At 41.4% G+C, this 15,735-nt stretch overlaps 1 protein-coding gene across 8 annotated transcripts; it reads left to right on the top strand.

Annotated features, from left to right (window-relative positions):
* The first annotated feature begins 75 nt into the window (after positions 1-75).
* Positions 76-14,227, top strand: LOC110523210 (uncharacterized). 8 transcript variants are annotated; one of them, XR_005051641.2, is made up of 4 exons: positions 5,998-6,506; positions 7,043-7,202; positions 7,713-9,614; positions 12,481-14,227. XR_005051641.2 is itself a non-coding variant. In XM_036976801.2 (3 exons), exons 2-3 carry the CDS (start codon positions 7,055-7,057, stop codon positions 9,524-9,526), a joined length of 1,962 nt encoding a protein of 653 aa, XP_036832696.1. In that variant the 5' UTR covers positions 76-250; positions 7,043-7,054; the 3' UTR covers positions 9,527-9,931. The 8 variants fall into 8 exon arrangements, 7 of the variants coding, with proteins under 7 accessions (XP_036832696.1, XP_090089864.1, XP_090089863.1 ...); XM_036976801.2 differs by lacking the exons at positions 5,998-6,506; positions 12,481-14,227 and adding an exon at positions 76-250 and having other exon boundaries at positions 7,713-9,931; XM_090233738.1 differs by lacking the exons at positions 5,998-6,506; positions 12,481-14,227 and adding an exon at positions 5,688-5,818 and having other exon boundaries at positions 7,043-7,196; positions 7,713-9,931.
* The last annotated feature ends 1,508 nt before the right edge of the window (positions 14,228-15,735 follow it).

The raw sequence follows: 15,735 nt of genomic DNA, 5'->3' as shown, positions 1-15,735 counted from the left end.
GTCGTTCCTATTTCAGACGCAAATAGCGCTGAAAGTCATTTCCTCATTGGTTTATAGAAGCAGGTACGTGGTTATACCCACGTGGGTGATTGAAAGACTAACTTTGTTGCCGGTTGTCGTAGTAATACAATGAAAGTTTATAAATTCAAAGATGAAAAAGCCTGGAATGAGGAGAGATGACTAGAAACGATTCGGTTGGCCGCCTTATGTGTGGATTAATTGTCGGAGTAGAGGTCCTTGTGCATTTCAGGTAAAATAACAACTCAATGTTTATATCCCAGGACATATTAGCTAGCAACAGCAAGCTAGCTAGCTAAATTGCCATACATGTTTAATGCTTTTCGACCTGTCCCCAAATTAATGTCATTGGTTCAGAGTTTGTTTTGATATTTTAACCTGCTTGTCGTAGTCACGTTTGGTGTGGGGGGCAAAATACATTTATGCACGATAGCCACGCGTGCAGCCGGTTTGGGTTCCGTGTTACTGGTCTTTTTCTATGAAGAATCTTAAGTCAGTGAATAATAGTGAAGCAATAGACCTTGACCTCAACCTAGACCTATTGCCTCATTTGTTTTGTAATTGTGGACTGAATAACTTCTAGGCCTTAGATGGCAACGTTCATTTCTTTCTGTACATACTATAGCAGGCTATTTTATGAGGGTCATTACAATTGTTACAACAGTATTTCATTTTTATCAACACGTTTGTGCCATATCCTCCTGATTTAAGGTTACTGTCATTTATTGAGTGGTGTGATGTGTTCATTCCGCTGTGATTCCCTGTTTATTGGTCATCAGTGTCCTGGATCACAAAGAAAACACCTCATAATGGTACAGGAAGCAACTCCTGAAAATAAGAGAGCCGCACACTCTAGGAGCTCAGGTGCAAACATTTAATTACCAACGTTTCGACAGCCAAGCTGTCTTCATCAGGGTATAATCCCAAACACTGCGGGATGACTCGTTTATATAGTGTCAAAAGACACAGGTGTCTGTAATCATGGCCAAGAGTGGCCTAATATCATTGGTTAATAATCAAATATTAAAATGTCATACAAACAACAAATGGATAGCATACGATCATAGATAAATTTGACTACACAAGTCTACAAACGATTACAATGGCAAAGTCACAATCACAAGAATGGCTTCAGATCAAAGTCTACTAATTTATTGAGTGGTGTGATGCATTCAGTCCGCTGTGATTCCCTGTTTATTGGTCATCAGTGTCCTGGATCACAAAGAAAACACCTCATAATGGTACAGGAATCAACTCCACCAGTACTGTATGTAAGACTTACCATTAATCTCACTCTCTCCATGCATAATGATCCTGTTATGTCTCATGTCCACAAATGAAGGGAAAGGGTGCGTAGAGGCGAGAAGGAATTATCAAGTGATTAAAGGGGTCATGCTGTTTTTATATGGCTGCTATGATCAGGAGTGTATTCATTCTGGGCCTCCCGAGTGGCACAGTGATCTAAGGCTCTGCATCACAGTGCTAGCTGTGCCACTAGAGATTCTGGGTTAGAGTCCAGGCTCTGTCGCAGCCGGCCACGGCCAGAAGACCCATGGGGTGGCGCACAATTGGCCCAGTGTCGTCCGGGTTAGGGGGGGGGATTTGGCCGGCAGGGATGTCCTTGTCCTATCACGTACCAGCGACTCCAGTGGCGAGCCGGGCGCAGTGTACACTGACACATTGGTGTGGCTTCCCGGGTTAAGTGGGCATTGTGTCAAAGATGCAGCGCGGCTTGGTTGGGTTGTGTTTCAGAGGACGCGTGGCTCTCGACCTTCGCCTCTCCCGAGTCTCATCGCTGCAACTCCCGGACAGACAAGACTGTAACTACCAATTTGGATACCACAAAATTGGGTAAGAAAGTTTTTTTTTTTTAAAGTGTATTCATTCTGCCGATTCTGTTAAAGGGAAGTGAACAAAACCGGGATAAACACCTTCATTTGTCCAATAGAAACTCTCGTTTACAACTGTTGGACTAATGATTACACCCAAGATCAGTAAGATGCAGACAAGATTGCGCAAGGTGTTATTGAATGTGTATGTCTGTCGCCTTGATTTCTCAAATTTGTCTTTACCTTTGCATCTACAGTACGTTCAGAAACTATTCAAACCCCTTGACCTTGTCCACATTCTGTTACCACCTTATTCTAAAATGTATTAAATTGTTTCCCCCCCTTATCAAGCTGCTACACACAATACCTCATAATGACAAAGCAGAAACAGGTTTTTATAAATGTTTTCACTTTTGATCAAATTAATACAGAATTGATCACATTTACATAAGTTTTCAGACCCTTTACTCAGTACTTTGTTGAAGCACCTTTTGCAGCGATTACAGCTTTGAGTCTTGTATATGACGCTACAAGCTTGGCACACCTGTATTTGGGGCGTTTCTCCCATTTTTCTCTGCAGATCCTCTCAAGCTCTGTCAGGTAGGATGGGGAGTGTCGCTGCACAGGTATTTTACAGAGACTTGTCCCGAAGCCACTCCTGCGTTGTCTTGGCTGTGTGCTTAGGGTCGTTGTCCTGTTGGAAGGTGAACCTTCACCCCAGTCTGAGGTCCTGAGCACTCTGGAACAGGTTTTCATCAAGGATCTCTCTGTACTTTTGAACCTCACTAGTCTCCTAGTACCTGCAGCTGAAAAACATCCCCACAGCATAATGCTGCCACCACCATGCTTCACCATAGGGAGGATGCCAGGTGTCCTCCAGATGTGACGCTTGGCATTCAGGCCAAATAGTTCAATCTTGGTTTCAATCAGACCAGAGAAACTTCTATCTCATGGTCTGAGAGTCCTTTAGGTTCCTTTTGGCGAACTCCAAGCGGGCTGTTGTGCCTTTTACTGAGGAGTGGTTACCATCTGGCCACTCTACCATAAAATCCTGCTTGGTGGAGTGCTGTAGAGATGGTTGTCCCATTTCTACAGAGGAAATCTGGAGCTCTGTCAGTGACCATCGAGTTCTTGGTCACCTCCCTGACCAAAGCCCTTCTCTACCCCAATCCCCCCTTGCTCAGTTTGGCCAGCTCTAGGAAGAATCTTGGTGGTTCCAAACTTCTTCCATTTAATAATGATGGAGGCCTCTGTGTTTTTGGGGACCTTCAATGCTGCAGAAATGTTTTTGTGCCCTTCCCCAGATCTGTGCCTCGACACAATCCTGTCTCAGAGCTTTAAGGACAATTCCTTCAACCTTCATAGCTTGGTTTTTGCTCTGAAATGCACGGTCAACTGTGGTACCTTGTATAGATGTGCGTGCCTTTCCAAATCATGTCCAATCAATTGAATTTACCACAGGTGGACTTCAATCAAGTTGTAGAAACATCTCAAGGATGATCAATGGAAACAGGATGCACCTGAGCTCAAATTCGAGTCTCATAGCTAAGGGTCTGAATACTTATGTAAACAAGGTATTCCTGTTTGTTGAAAACCTGTTTTCATTTTGTCATTATGGAGTATTGTGTGTAGATTGAGGGAAAAAAGTCAATGGGTCTGAATACTTTCCCAAATATACTGTGTGTACAGTGCCTTCGGAAAGTATTCAAATCAAATCAAATTTATTTATATAGCCCTTCGTACATCAGCTGATATCTCAAAGTGCTGTACAGAAACCCAGCCTAAAACCCCAAACAGCAAGCAATGCAGGTGTAGAAGCACGGTGGCTAGGAAAAACTCCCTAGAAAGGCCAAAACCTAGGAAGAAACCTAGAGAGGAACCAGGCTATGAGGGGTGGCCAGTCCTCTTCTGGCTGTGCCGGGTGGAGATTATAACAGAACATGGCCAAGATGTTCAAATGTTCATAAATGACCAGCATGGTCGAATAATAATAAGACCCCTTTATCTTTTTCCACATTTTGTTACGTTACAGCCTTATTCTAAAACTGGAAAAGAGGTTGGGGATTGTATCTCTTTGTGGACTCGTGTTTATTTTTTTGCTCCGCAGCTTGGGATAAGACTGGTGACTTGTTTTGCTCTCCGGAGCATGCCCCCGTTGAAAGGAGTGATAACTGGAGTGGCATTAGGTGTTGAGGAGGATCAACTGATGCCTGCTGTTTGGTGTGAGCAGAACTGGTGGAGAGCATGGTGAAACCGAGAAGACGCTGACTTTTGATGGCATCGTTACCCATCAATGTCAGTTATCCTGTGAGAGCTTTTGTTCCGAACCCATTACAAGGTTTTAGGTGACAAGCTTATGGTCATGTTGCAGCAGTGTGTAGGAAGTGGATTCCTAGATGTGAGAAGTGCAGGAGTGTATGAGACAAAGGAACAGGGATGTATTGCTGCCACAGCGTGGGAGAGCAGCGCTCCCTCACTCTTTTCACAGAGCTGATAAAAATAATTATGGAAAATGTCTTCAGATCAATTCTAAATTAATTCCATGAAAACAAAACGATACAATGACAAAACAAAGCAACAGCAAACGTCATCTCCCACAAATGTTGCATTAATACAGGTAATGAGTGGAGGACAGAAGAGCCTCTTAAAGAAGAAGCTACAGGTCTGTGAGATCCAGAAATCTTGCTTGTTTGTAGGTGACCAAATACTGATTTTCCACCATAATTTGCAAATAAATTCATTAAAAATCCTACAATGTGATTTTCTGGATTTTTTTTCCTCATTTTGTCTGTCATAGTTGAAGTGACTAAATACTTTTTTGCCCCACTGTATATAGGCAATAGCAGCCTGTAGGTAAATAGTGATTTCTCTCCTATCTTCTCTCTCTGGTGGTGGAGGGAATGAAGAATACCATTCAAGTCTATGGGGCTTCTTTTTTTTGCTATGATCCCTTACTGATGTCACCACTTCAATCAGTGTAGATGAAAGGGAGGAGACAGGGTAGGTTGTAGAAACCTCAAGATGGGTACTGGGAAAATGTTAGTATCATATAGTAGCCTAAACCTATCGATGTTACACTGAGCTGGTTTGAATGGAATATGAATGACAGTCAAATTTGTTGGATGCGTTTTACTATTTGTTTTGGATGTTTCAGTTTATTTTGTGCTCAATAGAAGTAAATGGTAAATAATGTATTGTGTCATTTTGGAGTCACTTTTATTGTAAATAAGAATATAATATATTTCTAAACACTGCTACGTGAATGTGATTGCTACCATCAGTACAGATAGAGCTGATGACTTGTGAATGAGTGAGAAAGTTAGACTCACAAATATCATTGTCTTAGTTGTTACATGTTCAACTACTTATGGAAGAATGTTTTACTTCTTTCATTGACTTCTCAAACCCCACCTAGTCGGCTTTGTCTGTTTCGCAAGTGTCACCTCTGGGTTTAGAAACTCATAGTCCTTTATCTGTCACAAAGTGTAATAAATTCACACTCCAAAATAGCCCACACAGTAGGTGGCAGCATGCACATCCAACGTATGTTTGCAGCCTGCCATAATAACATAGAAGGAAAAGACTGAGGTTGTCACTAGTTAACACCGTCACACACCGGTTTATTTCTACAATATCTAATTAAAATTCGATTTTTAAGACTAACCGTAACCACACTGCAAACTGTAAATGAAGCTATATTTTGTTTTAGTAAATTTGTACGATATAACCTATTTTGACTTTGGCTGTGGTAACTAGTAATAACCGAAGACTACCTGCCTTCCGGTCATGTCTAGAAGGTATACGCAGATATGAGAGATATTTTACCAGATGTATAATGTGAAGTGTCCGTTTGGCGTTTCCACTCACCACCAAATAGGGTGGTGAGAGGAAGCACAATGGCCGGCAGTGGGAGAAGATGGATTTTGGCTTACATTCTGCTCATTTTCTCATCGATGAAACACTTGATCTCCGTAATTTTCTGTTCCCAATACTAACATCTGTTACGGACAGTGGACTAAATTGGGTTGTTTAGAAGGAGTGGAAGGGTGAATTTAGTTATTTTTACACGCTCAATTCAAAATATGCAAATACGTGCTAGAACGCGCTGATAGGCTCACGCTAGCTCGTCCTTCCTCTGCCCACTAGGATGAATTTGCTCTCATTGGAAACGATAGGCTGTGGTCTTTATTGGGTTATATAAAAAAAACTTTGGTATACAGTTTGGAGAAAAAAAATGGGGGCATTTTAGAAAACACTTTGCCTAACCTTAATCTAATAATGTCCTGATGTTCTGTTACGTTAATTATCCAAATATTCTGCGTACTTTCTAACTTGCTACGAAAAGTTCATTTGGACAAAAACAGTATCCCTTCTAGCCAAATCCTTGCCTTCCCGCGTCTGGGTACAACTACTCTCATTGTTAAACGGAGACACGGCCGTCTCAGTATTTCTGACGACTAGCTTCCCGTTGCTGGCAGTATATAGTTAGCTTGGTTATTATTCTATGCTAATGAGTCTGAGGGCAACATGGCTACATTTTACAACACGTACCAATCAGAAACAACATCGATTATGGCCGTTGTTGTCGAGGCGGCAATTACAGAAATTAACAAACTTTGGCCAAACTCTTACGCTAACGTTAGCAATCCGGAGAGAGAGGTGAGCTAAAGTTACGTCAATATACTGGTGACTACGCGTAACGTTGGCTGTCTAGTCGATCCAACGTTGGTTTTTACCCACATGATAAATGATGTAACTAGGGCTAAATTAGCTAGCTTCCTGCAATTTGCTTCTCTAGCAGGCTAACGTTACTAGCTAGCTATCTCAGCCTTCGGCTAAGCTTATTAGCTAACATTAACTAGTTTTCTGACCTATTGGTTTCTCATCTTCTTTGCTGTAGCAGCGTATAGTTTAGCCAGTTACTTAGGTAACATGTTTTTCAATTTCTTGCTTTCTTGTCAATATAGACCATCAGTATTTTCATTACTGTCTTCATCTATAACCATTAGTTGTGCTAGCCCTCATTTATATGCATTAAGTATCAATGTCTAAAGATGCCTTCTGTTATATACTGGTGTAATTGAGTCCTTTTGTCAGTATACTTGTTTCACCATGACTGGTTAATTGTTTCAAACTTCGGCAGAATAGAAATAAACTTTGAAAAACATATTTTTTTTCTCTCTCTCTCTACACAGCTTTGCACAATTATGAATCTGATGATGGAGGAGGCTATTCGTAAAATCTGCCAACTATTCCTAGTGGCTTCCTCGAGTTTACAAAATGAGAACGTGAAACTGAAGACCAAGGTCGAGCAGATGACCCAGTTGTTTGAAAACAATACACAGCCTGGTAAAAGTATGCTTATTTTAACACTCATGTAAAAAATATTGATATTGCCATAAGGGTTGGGTCAGTGCAATCTGGAATCCATGGCACGTCCACCCCCTAACCATTTTAATTTCCAACTTCATTGGGTTTAGGACGTCCCAAGGAACTGGATCGCATGGACCACCATATATTGGTAGACTTATTTGACCAACTAAATTAGACAAGTTTCCAGCTTGTCTATTTCTACATCAAGATGCCTCATGCAACAGAAACAGGACATTTATAGGCTCCGGCCCAATGGGGCGTTCTGTATCGAGAGCTTTCAGTGCCAACAACAGAAACCATTTGAATTCAATATTTGTAATGTGTAATGCATAAATTGAATCATTTGAATTCATAAAATAAATGTTTTTAATGATTTGACACTGAAATCAATTAATACAAGACAACTTATTTTGAAATTAGCTTGCTAATGTGTAAAGCCCACTTTATTTATAGTTTTGTGTGTGTATATACTTATATTCCTTTTATCTTTAGGTCCTGCAAAGGTTTGCTGTAAATCCACAGAGATGTCTTCATTGGAGAATGACTCCTCTCTGGGAGACACAGATGGACTGAATACAGACCCCTCCCCAAGAGACACTGACTCCAACGTTGAGCATATGAGAGCTGCTCTGCCAGGGAGCAACGAGAGAGACTGCCATGAAAGCCAGAAAAACAGCAATACTACTAAAGGGACACGATCCAAAGAAACCAAACGCTTCAAGTGTGATATTTGTGAGAAGACCTTTAGCCGGAACAAACGGCTGATACAACACAAGCTAACTCACACAAGACCCTTCAAGTGTGATGTTTGTGACAAGACCTTCAGCATGGAAGGGTCACTGGAATCTCACACGCTAACTCACACAAAACCATTCAAGTGTGATGATTGTGACAAGACCTTCAGCCGGAACCGCTTGCTGGTACGTCACAAGCTAATTCACACAGGAGAGAGGCCATTCGCTTGTGGTCAGTGTGGCAAAACATTCAGAATGTCCAAGCAGCTCGAACATCACATGTTGCGTCACAGAGAAAAAACGTTCAGTTGCAAAGTCTGTGGAAATACATTCTCTACCAAGAAAGATCTGAAACGACATCAGCTTGTTCATGCAGTGGAGAGACCGTTCAAGTGCCTGACTTGTGACAAGGGTTTCACGTCAAGGAAACTGCTTATTGAGCACGAGAGAATCCACACCGGTGAAAAACCATACACCTGTGCTGTATGTGGGAAGAGTTACACACAGAGTGGTGGCCTGAGTTATCATATGCGAACACATACAGGTGAACGTCCACATTCATGCTCAGAGTGTGGTAAGCGCTTTATGACTAAATCCAGCCTTGAAAGACACAAGGTAATCCATACAGGGCAGAAGCCATTTACATGTGAGACATGTGGAGCTGCTTTCGGCCATAAAGGAAACCTTGTGAGACACCAAGTGCTTCACACAGGGGAGAGACCATACAAATGTAAATTGTGTGGGACAAGCTACCTTCAGTCCACCCTCTTAAAAGCTCACATGCATCGTCATGGGGCAACCAAACCATTTATGTGTGACCTATGTGGGAAGACTTTTATGTACAATTTTCTGATGAGACGACACCATCTAAAATGGCACACAGCTGAAGGAGAGAAGCAGAAAGAACGAGAGAGAAAAGAGAGAACGAGAGAGCGAACCGCCAAGAGAGCGGGAACCTCAACAAAGCCATTCAGTTGCGACGTATGTTTGAATGGCTTCAGTTCCATGCTAACTCTGAAAAACCATCAACGAATTCACACGGGACAAAAGCAATACTCTTGTTCCATTTGCAGAAAGACCTTTGCCTATAAAAATACTTTTGACTATCACATGAGACTTCACAGTGGGGTGAAGCCCTACCCTTGTAAATACTGTGAAAAGAAATTTGTTCTTAAGCAAGCTCTAGAAGGACATGAGCGAACCCATACAGGTGAAAAGCCCTTCAAATGCAGTTATTGTGACAAGACTTTCTCAGTCGGCACCAATCTCAAAAGGCATGAGCGAGTCCACACGGGAGAGAAGCCATTCAAATGTGACGTTTGCGGGAGAGGTTTCGGCCAAGCCAACAACGTCAAAGCCCACATGCAAGTCCACACTGGAGTTAGGCCTTATTATTGCAAGAGATGTGGAAAGGGCTTTTCTGACATAAGACACTACAAAAACCATAGCTGTAATGGTGTGGCTGCGACATGTGATCGTTCTCGTAAATCTTCAGACCGCACTTTCAGAAGTCGGAAAGGAGGTGAAGACAGCAGTGCTTGCCATAATGCTGCTGTGATGTCGACTCAGTGATATAATCTCTATCATTCACAGTGGGGCAACTTCCTGCTTTCAGACATCAGGAACAACATGGATGTATTCAGTAGGGATAAGTTCTGGGGTGAGTTTCAAGAACGCCTTGTAGAAAATGAGATGCAGGCCGCCATAATGCTTGGAAAGTTTATGGTCAATGTTCAGTCTCATAGAGGCATTGTGTATTTCTGACAGTATGCCGAATTGGTTCCGATATGTTATTTTTTCTATTGTGTAAATCATTAAAAAAATGTAATTTGTGTGAAAGTATCAAGCTAGGTATTCACCTTTTGTCTGTCAGCTACATAGGACCACTGGGTGTGTTATTCAGGTGACTAATTGGGCAGGAATTTAAGGAATTCTTGTTTTTATACTTTATGTAAAAAATAAATGCATTTACACGGAGGCCAGTGTATTAGGTACACCCATCTTGTACTGAGTCAAACCCCTTGCTGCTGCCAAAACAGCCTGAATTCTTTGGGTCGTTGAAACATTGCTCAATTGGTACCAAGGGACCTAACGTGTGCTAGGAAAACATTCTCCACACTATTACCACCAGCCTGTGCCGGTGACACCTGACAGGATGGCGCCATACTTACGCCAAATCCTGACTACCAACAGCATGACGGAACAGGAGCTGTGATTCGTCCCACCAGGCAATGTTTTTCCACTCCTCAGTTGTACAGTGTTGGTGATCGTGTACCCATTGGAGCCACTTCTTTTATTTGGCTGATAGGAGTGGAACCCGGTGTGGTAGTCTGCAGCAATAACCCATTTGTGACAAAGACCGTGGAGTTGTGCGCTCTGAGATGCCGTGCTACACAACACTGTTGTACTGAGTCGTTATTGATGAATATCATAGGCTAATTAATTTATGGTTCAACAATTGAGGGAGTGGAAACTCCAAACATTAACTAGATCACTAACTCTAAATACAATACCCACTGCTAGAAGCAATGTATTCATCCAGGTCACAAATGTAACCGTGCAGTTAACCTAACATAGCAGGTGTAAAATAAACAATAGCAACTATAATCTAATTGTCAACCCAAAATTCATGAACGTCACTGGATTAGGTTGCACAAAAATATATTGAATCATGTATTCCAGCTTGGACTTGTTAGATAAAACTACTTATTTATTGAACACCTCAGTAGTCTTATGTGTCATACTTCTTAATTAAGTGCGATGTTGGCCAAATCATGGGCTGGTTCCATCAGCTCACAGCAGGGGGAAATGTTAGTCTGGAGCTTTGTAACACTCGGGGTTCTATTTTCAGCTGGTGCTGTGGTGGTGCAAGTGTCAAACGTATGTTCGTTTGCAAGTTCGTCATGTAAAAACTGGCGCACTGGCATTTTCCAGCCCAAATGCCAGGTTTGACAATTTACCGGTCTAACATCAGCTCGCTTGAGGCGTGGCCTTAAAAACAAGCGCAAAGGTGACCATTCCATGCAGTGCTAATGAGAAGTTAAGGCAAAAAGCAGGTCTTACCGGTAACAGTGAATGGCATGGATTTTGAGAGCAGAAGCACAGAGCCCATAGGAGGAAGATGTGCCGGTGAATCTCGTATTTAGAAACTTTTTTTTTAAGGTTTCACCCGTTTTTGTTTCATTTGCTAATAATAAAATAATAATAATAATGAACATTCAAATTGGACGCAATACATAAAAGTCCTTGAACTTGAAGCAACCACATATTTAGCCATGGAGCATGTTCTGATTGGCCAGTGAGACAGACAGAACAACAGGGAGGCCAACCAAATGGCTAGAGCAGAGGATCAGTTATATTGGTGAGTTGTATCTCCAGACAGAGGGACAGTTATAGTGGTGAGTTGTATCTCCAGACAGAGGGACAGTTATAGTGGTGAGTTGTATCTCCAGACAGAGGGACAGTTATAGTGGTGAGTTGTATCTCCTGACAGAGGGACAGTTATAGTGGTGAGTTGTATCTCCTGACAGAGGGACAGTTATAGTGGTGAGATGTATCTCCTGACAGAGGTACAGTTATAGTGGTGAGTTGTATCTCCTGACAGAGGGACAGTTATAGTGGTGAGTTGTATCTCCAGACAGAGGGACAGTAATAGTGGTGAGTTGTATCTCCAGACAGAGGGACAGTTATAGTGGTGAGTTGTATCTCCAGACAGAGGGACAGTTATAGTGGTGAGTTGTATCTCCTGACAGAGGGACAGTTATAGTGGTGAGATGTATCTCCTGACAGAGGGACAGTTATAGTGGTGAGTTGTATCTCCAGACAGAGGGACAGTTATAGTGGTGAGTTGTATCTCCAGACAGAGGGACAGTTATAGTGGTGAGTTGTATCTCCAGACAGAGGGACAGTTATAGTGGTGAGTTGTATCTCCTGACAGAGGGACAGTTATAGTGGTGAGATGTATCTCCTGACAGAGGGACAGTTATAGTGGTGAGTTGTATCTCCTGACAGAGGGACAGTTATAGTGGTGAGTTGTATCTCCTGACAGAGGGACAGTTATAGTGGTGAGTTGTATCTCCTGACAGAGGGACAGTTATAGTGGTGAGTTGTATCTCCTGACAGAGGGACAGTTATAGCTGTGAATCTCTAGTGGTGTTTTTACATATTGTATTTTTTATCATGAGCAACATAAAAAAAGAGGAGGAGGACCATGTCTCACCAGTCACTGGTACAGAAATGGTTCAGAAACGCTCTACTGTAACTGTTGTGTCAGCAGCACTGCATGTGTAAGTAGGGTGTGTAGGTTGACGGTGGGGGGGTTGTCAGCGCATGCAGTGATGTGGCCTGGTGTGTATTTTCTTTTCCCAGTCCGCCCCTGACCAGTGCTGTAGGTAAGACTTACTATTCATCTCAGACTCCCTCCCTGCATACTGATCCTGTTGTGTCTCGTGTATGTTTAGGCACCACTGTGTAAGCCAGACATAGATATGAATGAAAGAGGCTAAAGCTGGTGGTCTCATTCACAGGGAGCTTTGAAGAGACAGAAGAAATGCACGAAGTGTGCTGTTGCTCGTCTTCCTCATGACGTGCTTCATCCTCAGTCTGCTGGTGGACGTTGGGTTCTTTGTGGTCAAGTTGAGGAGGGCTCGCATCCCCTGGAGAAAAGAAGGGTAACAAGAAACCAGCACACTAGGATCATCTCATGACTACCTGTACCTTACTTTTCCTATTGTGGTTCATCTCCAGTCCTCAACTGAAATTTCACTCCTGTTGGTTTACATTTTATTAGAATAAATTGCTATTAATTGAGTTCAACCAAGTTCAAATAAAAATGTTTTAAAAAATGAACACAAACCAGCATAATGTTCAGTCCTCAAGGACTGGAGTTGTGCACCCTTATTATGGCTTATACACTGAGTGTTCACACATTAACAATCAATTACATTTATTTCTAAAGCCTGTCACAAAGACACAAACTAATATTGAGTCGTAAAACCAGGAAACAGGGTTCGATTCCCGGGATCAACCATATGTAAAATGTATTCACGCATGACTGTAAGTTGCTTTGGATAAGTGTCCGCTAAATTGTATACATTATATTTTTTTTAAACAGCAAAAACGTTGGTTGGGCCTTTTAAAATCCGTTTTTTTTTTTTGCCTATTTCCATTCCATAAAAATAACAAAATTGGATTTTCGTTGTTCACAATGCTTAAACCACATCAGGGGATGACTTTTGAGGTCTGGGAAAAATGGATGAAATGTATATTTTTTATGTAGTTATCCTTTAATGCAGTGAGCATGCCCTGCACTGTTGTTTGGTTAGCGGGTTTCTGTGGTGCAGTAAGCGCACATGTGATGTGATTCAGCCGCCATTAGAATATGGGAGTAAAAGGCCAGCCACACTACAATACTTTTACTGGGGCACCCTGAATCGTTCTTGCTGTAAGCCAATATCTATTCCATATACAGTGATTCGCATTGGGGACATTTTATTTGACCTTGGAACATGTTTTAAAACCCAAGTTGAATGCAAATGTCAGTCAAATATGAACAAATACGAATCATTGTTAATGTTTAACAATTATTTTTAATATATCATGAATGGTTATTGACACTTTTCTACAATCACGTGGGGGGCTTTTATTTTGAACATTTTCGAAATTCCTTGACCCGGAAGTATTTTATTGTGTTGCTGACGAGACGCTAATCATGTGATGGGTTCACAAATCAAATGCCCACTTCTGCTGCCACTGTACAGCGAAAAACAAGTTAACCTTTATTTATTGTAATTTAAATTAGTTTGTAATAGTTAAGTGTTGGTTTAGATTACATACTGTATGCACCTTAATCGTTAATTCAAATAATTTCGGTAGGTTCACATCAATTACCAGCTAGCCGAAATGTAGCTAGTTAGCAGGTTCAGCTAAATACAAATCCCTCAAGATACAGCCACGTCTCATAGGCACGTCATGAGATTAGTAAATGACAGACAAAGATAATAATACGAATTGAATGGAGTTTCCCATCTTCCCATTTACAGTTTCTGGCACAGCACAGAAATGCCCTTATCCAGATGGTGTGACAAAGGTATTTCCTAACAGACCTGCTAACACTTTTTATTAAGAGGCAATAACCATTCATCCACCAGCTCAGTGACAAGCTACACTATTCACAGCCCTGTGTAATGTTCAATGTAATTGCATTGCAGGCTTTTTGAAACTTCATGAAATTGTATTGTTTTAAAAATGGACAAATAAAAGGAAATAAGTAAATAAGAATTTGTTCTTAACTGACCTGCCTAGTTAAATAAAGGTAAAATAAAAAAGTATTGTAATGACCCTCGGCAGGGTCGTTACAGTATGGTTTAAACATGTCTTTAATGTTTATTTGTTTAAGCTGTTAAAGAATTATCACTAAGTGTTAATACCTTTGTGTTTACATCATTAAGCCTTTATGTATGTGTTCTGAATGACCAAAGGTGTTTGACTTTATAGTAAGTACAGGGCCATGTGATATAGAGTCTTTATGTATTTGTTATGAAAGACCGAAGGTGTCTCACTTCAAACTAAGTATTACAGGACACTACATAAAGTGTCAATAAATAAGCTATTCAAGTAAAGCTGATTTAAGGTTCTCTCATGATCCACAGGTTACTGTAGGTTGTGAGAGGTATTTGAATGAGTTGATGGACCTGCAAAGCTTGTTTGTGTGTGTGTGTGTCAGAACCAAGATGAGACTACCGCACCAGGTATTCCTCTTCTGTTCCCATGCTGGAGGCGATGTCTTGATTACAACCTGATTACAACCTGTTAGACTGGTGCCAATATTTTGTGGCTGATCTTTTAGCGGGGGAGTGGGTGAATGTGTCAAAGACCTGATTGGGCCCAGCACCGCGCGATAGGGCTCGTTTTTGTTGTGTTTGTGTACTGAGGAACAACTAACTTGATTTCAGGAGAAAGACCCTCAATTTCTTTAGGTTGGGGCTTTCATCAAGGTAAGTAGTTATTTATGTAATGTTGTCCCCAGGCTATTGCACACAAAAGCCTGGGATATCAACCATTCAAAGTTGGCCTTAGTGGGAGTGACCATAGAATTCTTTAGGAGTGAACTTACTGAGAAAAGTATTTGTCATAGTCACTAAACACAGTCAAAAAGTCATAATTATGGCTAAACCCTGCCTATTTCCACAATTAATTTTCTTAAAATACGATTTGAAACCTAAGCCTAACTAATAAAGGCCAAGTTTGATGCGTTGGTCCACCAAACCTTCCGTGCGTTTGGGTGGAAGTGTTTGTGAACGAGATTAGGTGTAATGTACGTGACTAACATGACAACACTTCAGAGCAGAAGTTCTCAATCCTCAATCAATTTTTGTTTTTGCACTAGCACAAAAAGCCTTTTGATGAGTTGATGATTTGAATCAGCTGTGTAGTGCTAGGGCAAAAACAAACGTGCACCCCTTTGGGTCCCCGGGACCAGGATTGAGAACCACTGCTTTAGAGCATATGCCATCCTTCAGCACAACCATAGCTGCGGGAAGTGAGGGTGCTGCAGCACTTCCCTAAAAATCACAAGAAAAAAAATTTTGTTATGAGAAAAAAAATCACGAAAGTAGTGCACGGGGCCTTTAAAAGTCCTGTATTAGTGCTAGTTTCACTTTGTTTGTGAGGAGGATGCAGAACTGCACGCAATGTTGTATTTCAAGTGGCAAAGAGCCAGTAGTCAATCATTCAGGGTTGGAACATTTGTGTAGGTGTTTTAAGAATGCTTGTTTACAATG

Source organism: Oncorhynchus mykiss, chromosome 5 (genome assembly GCF_057628025.1).
Source record: "Oncorhynchus mykiss isolate SJ-2025 chromosome 5, ASM5762802v1, whole genome shotgun sequence".
NCBI classification, from domain to species: Eukaryota; Metazoa; Chordata; class Actinopteri; order Salmoniformes; family Salmonidae; genus Oncorhynchus; species Oncorhynchus mykiss.
This window is presented reverse-complemented; position numbering and strand designations above follow the sequence as displayed.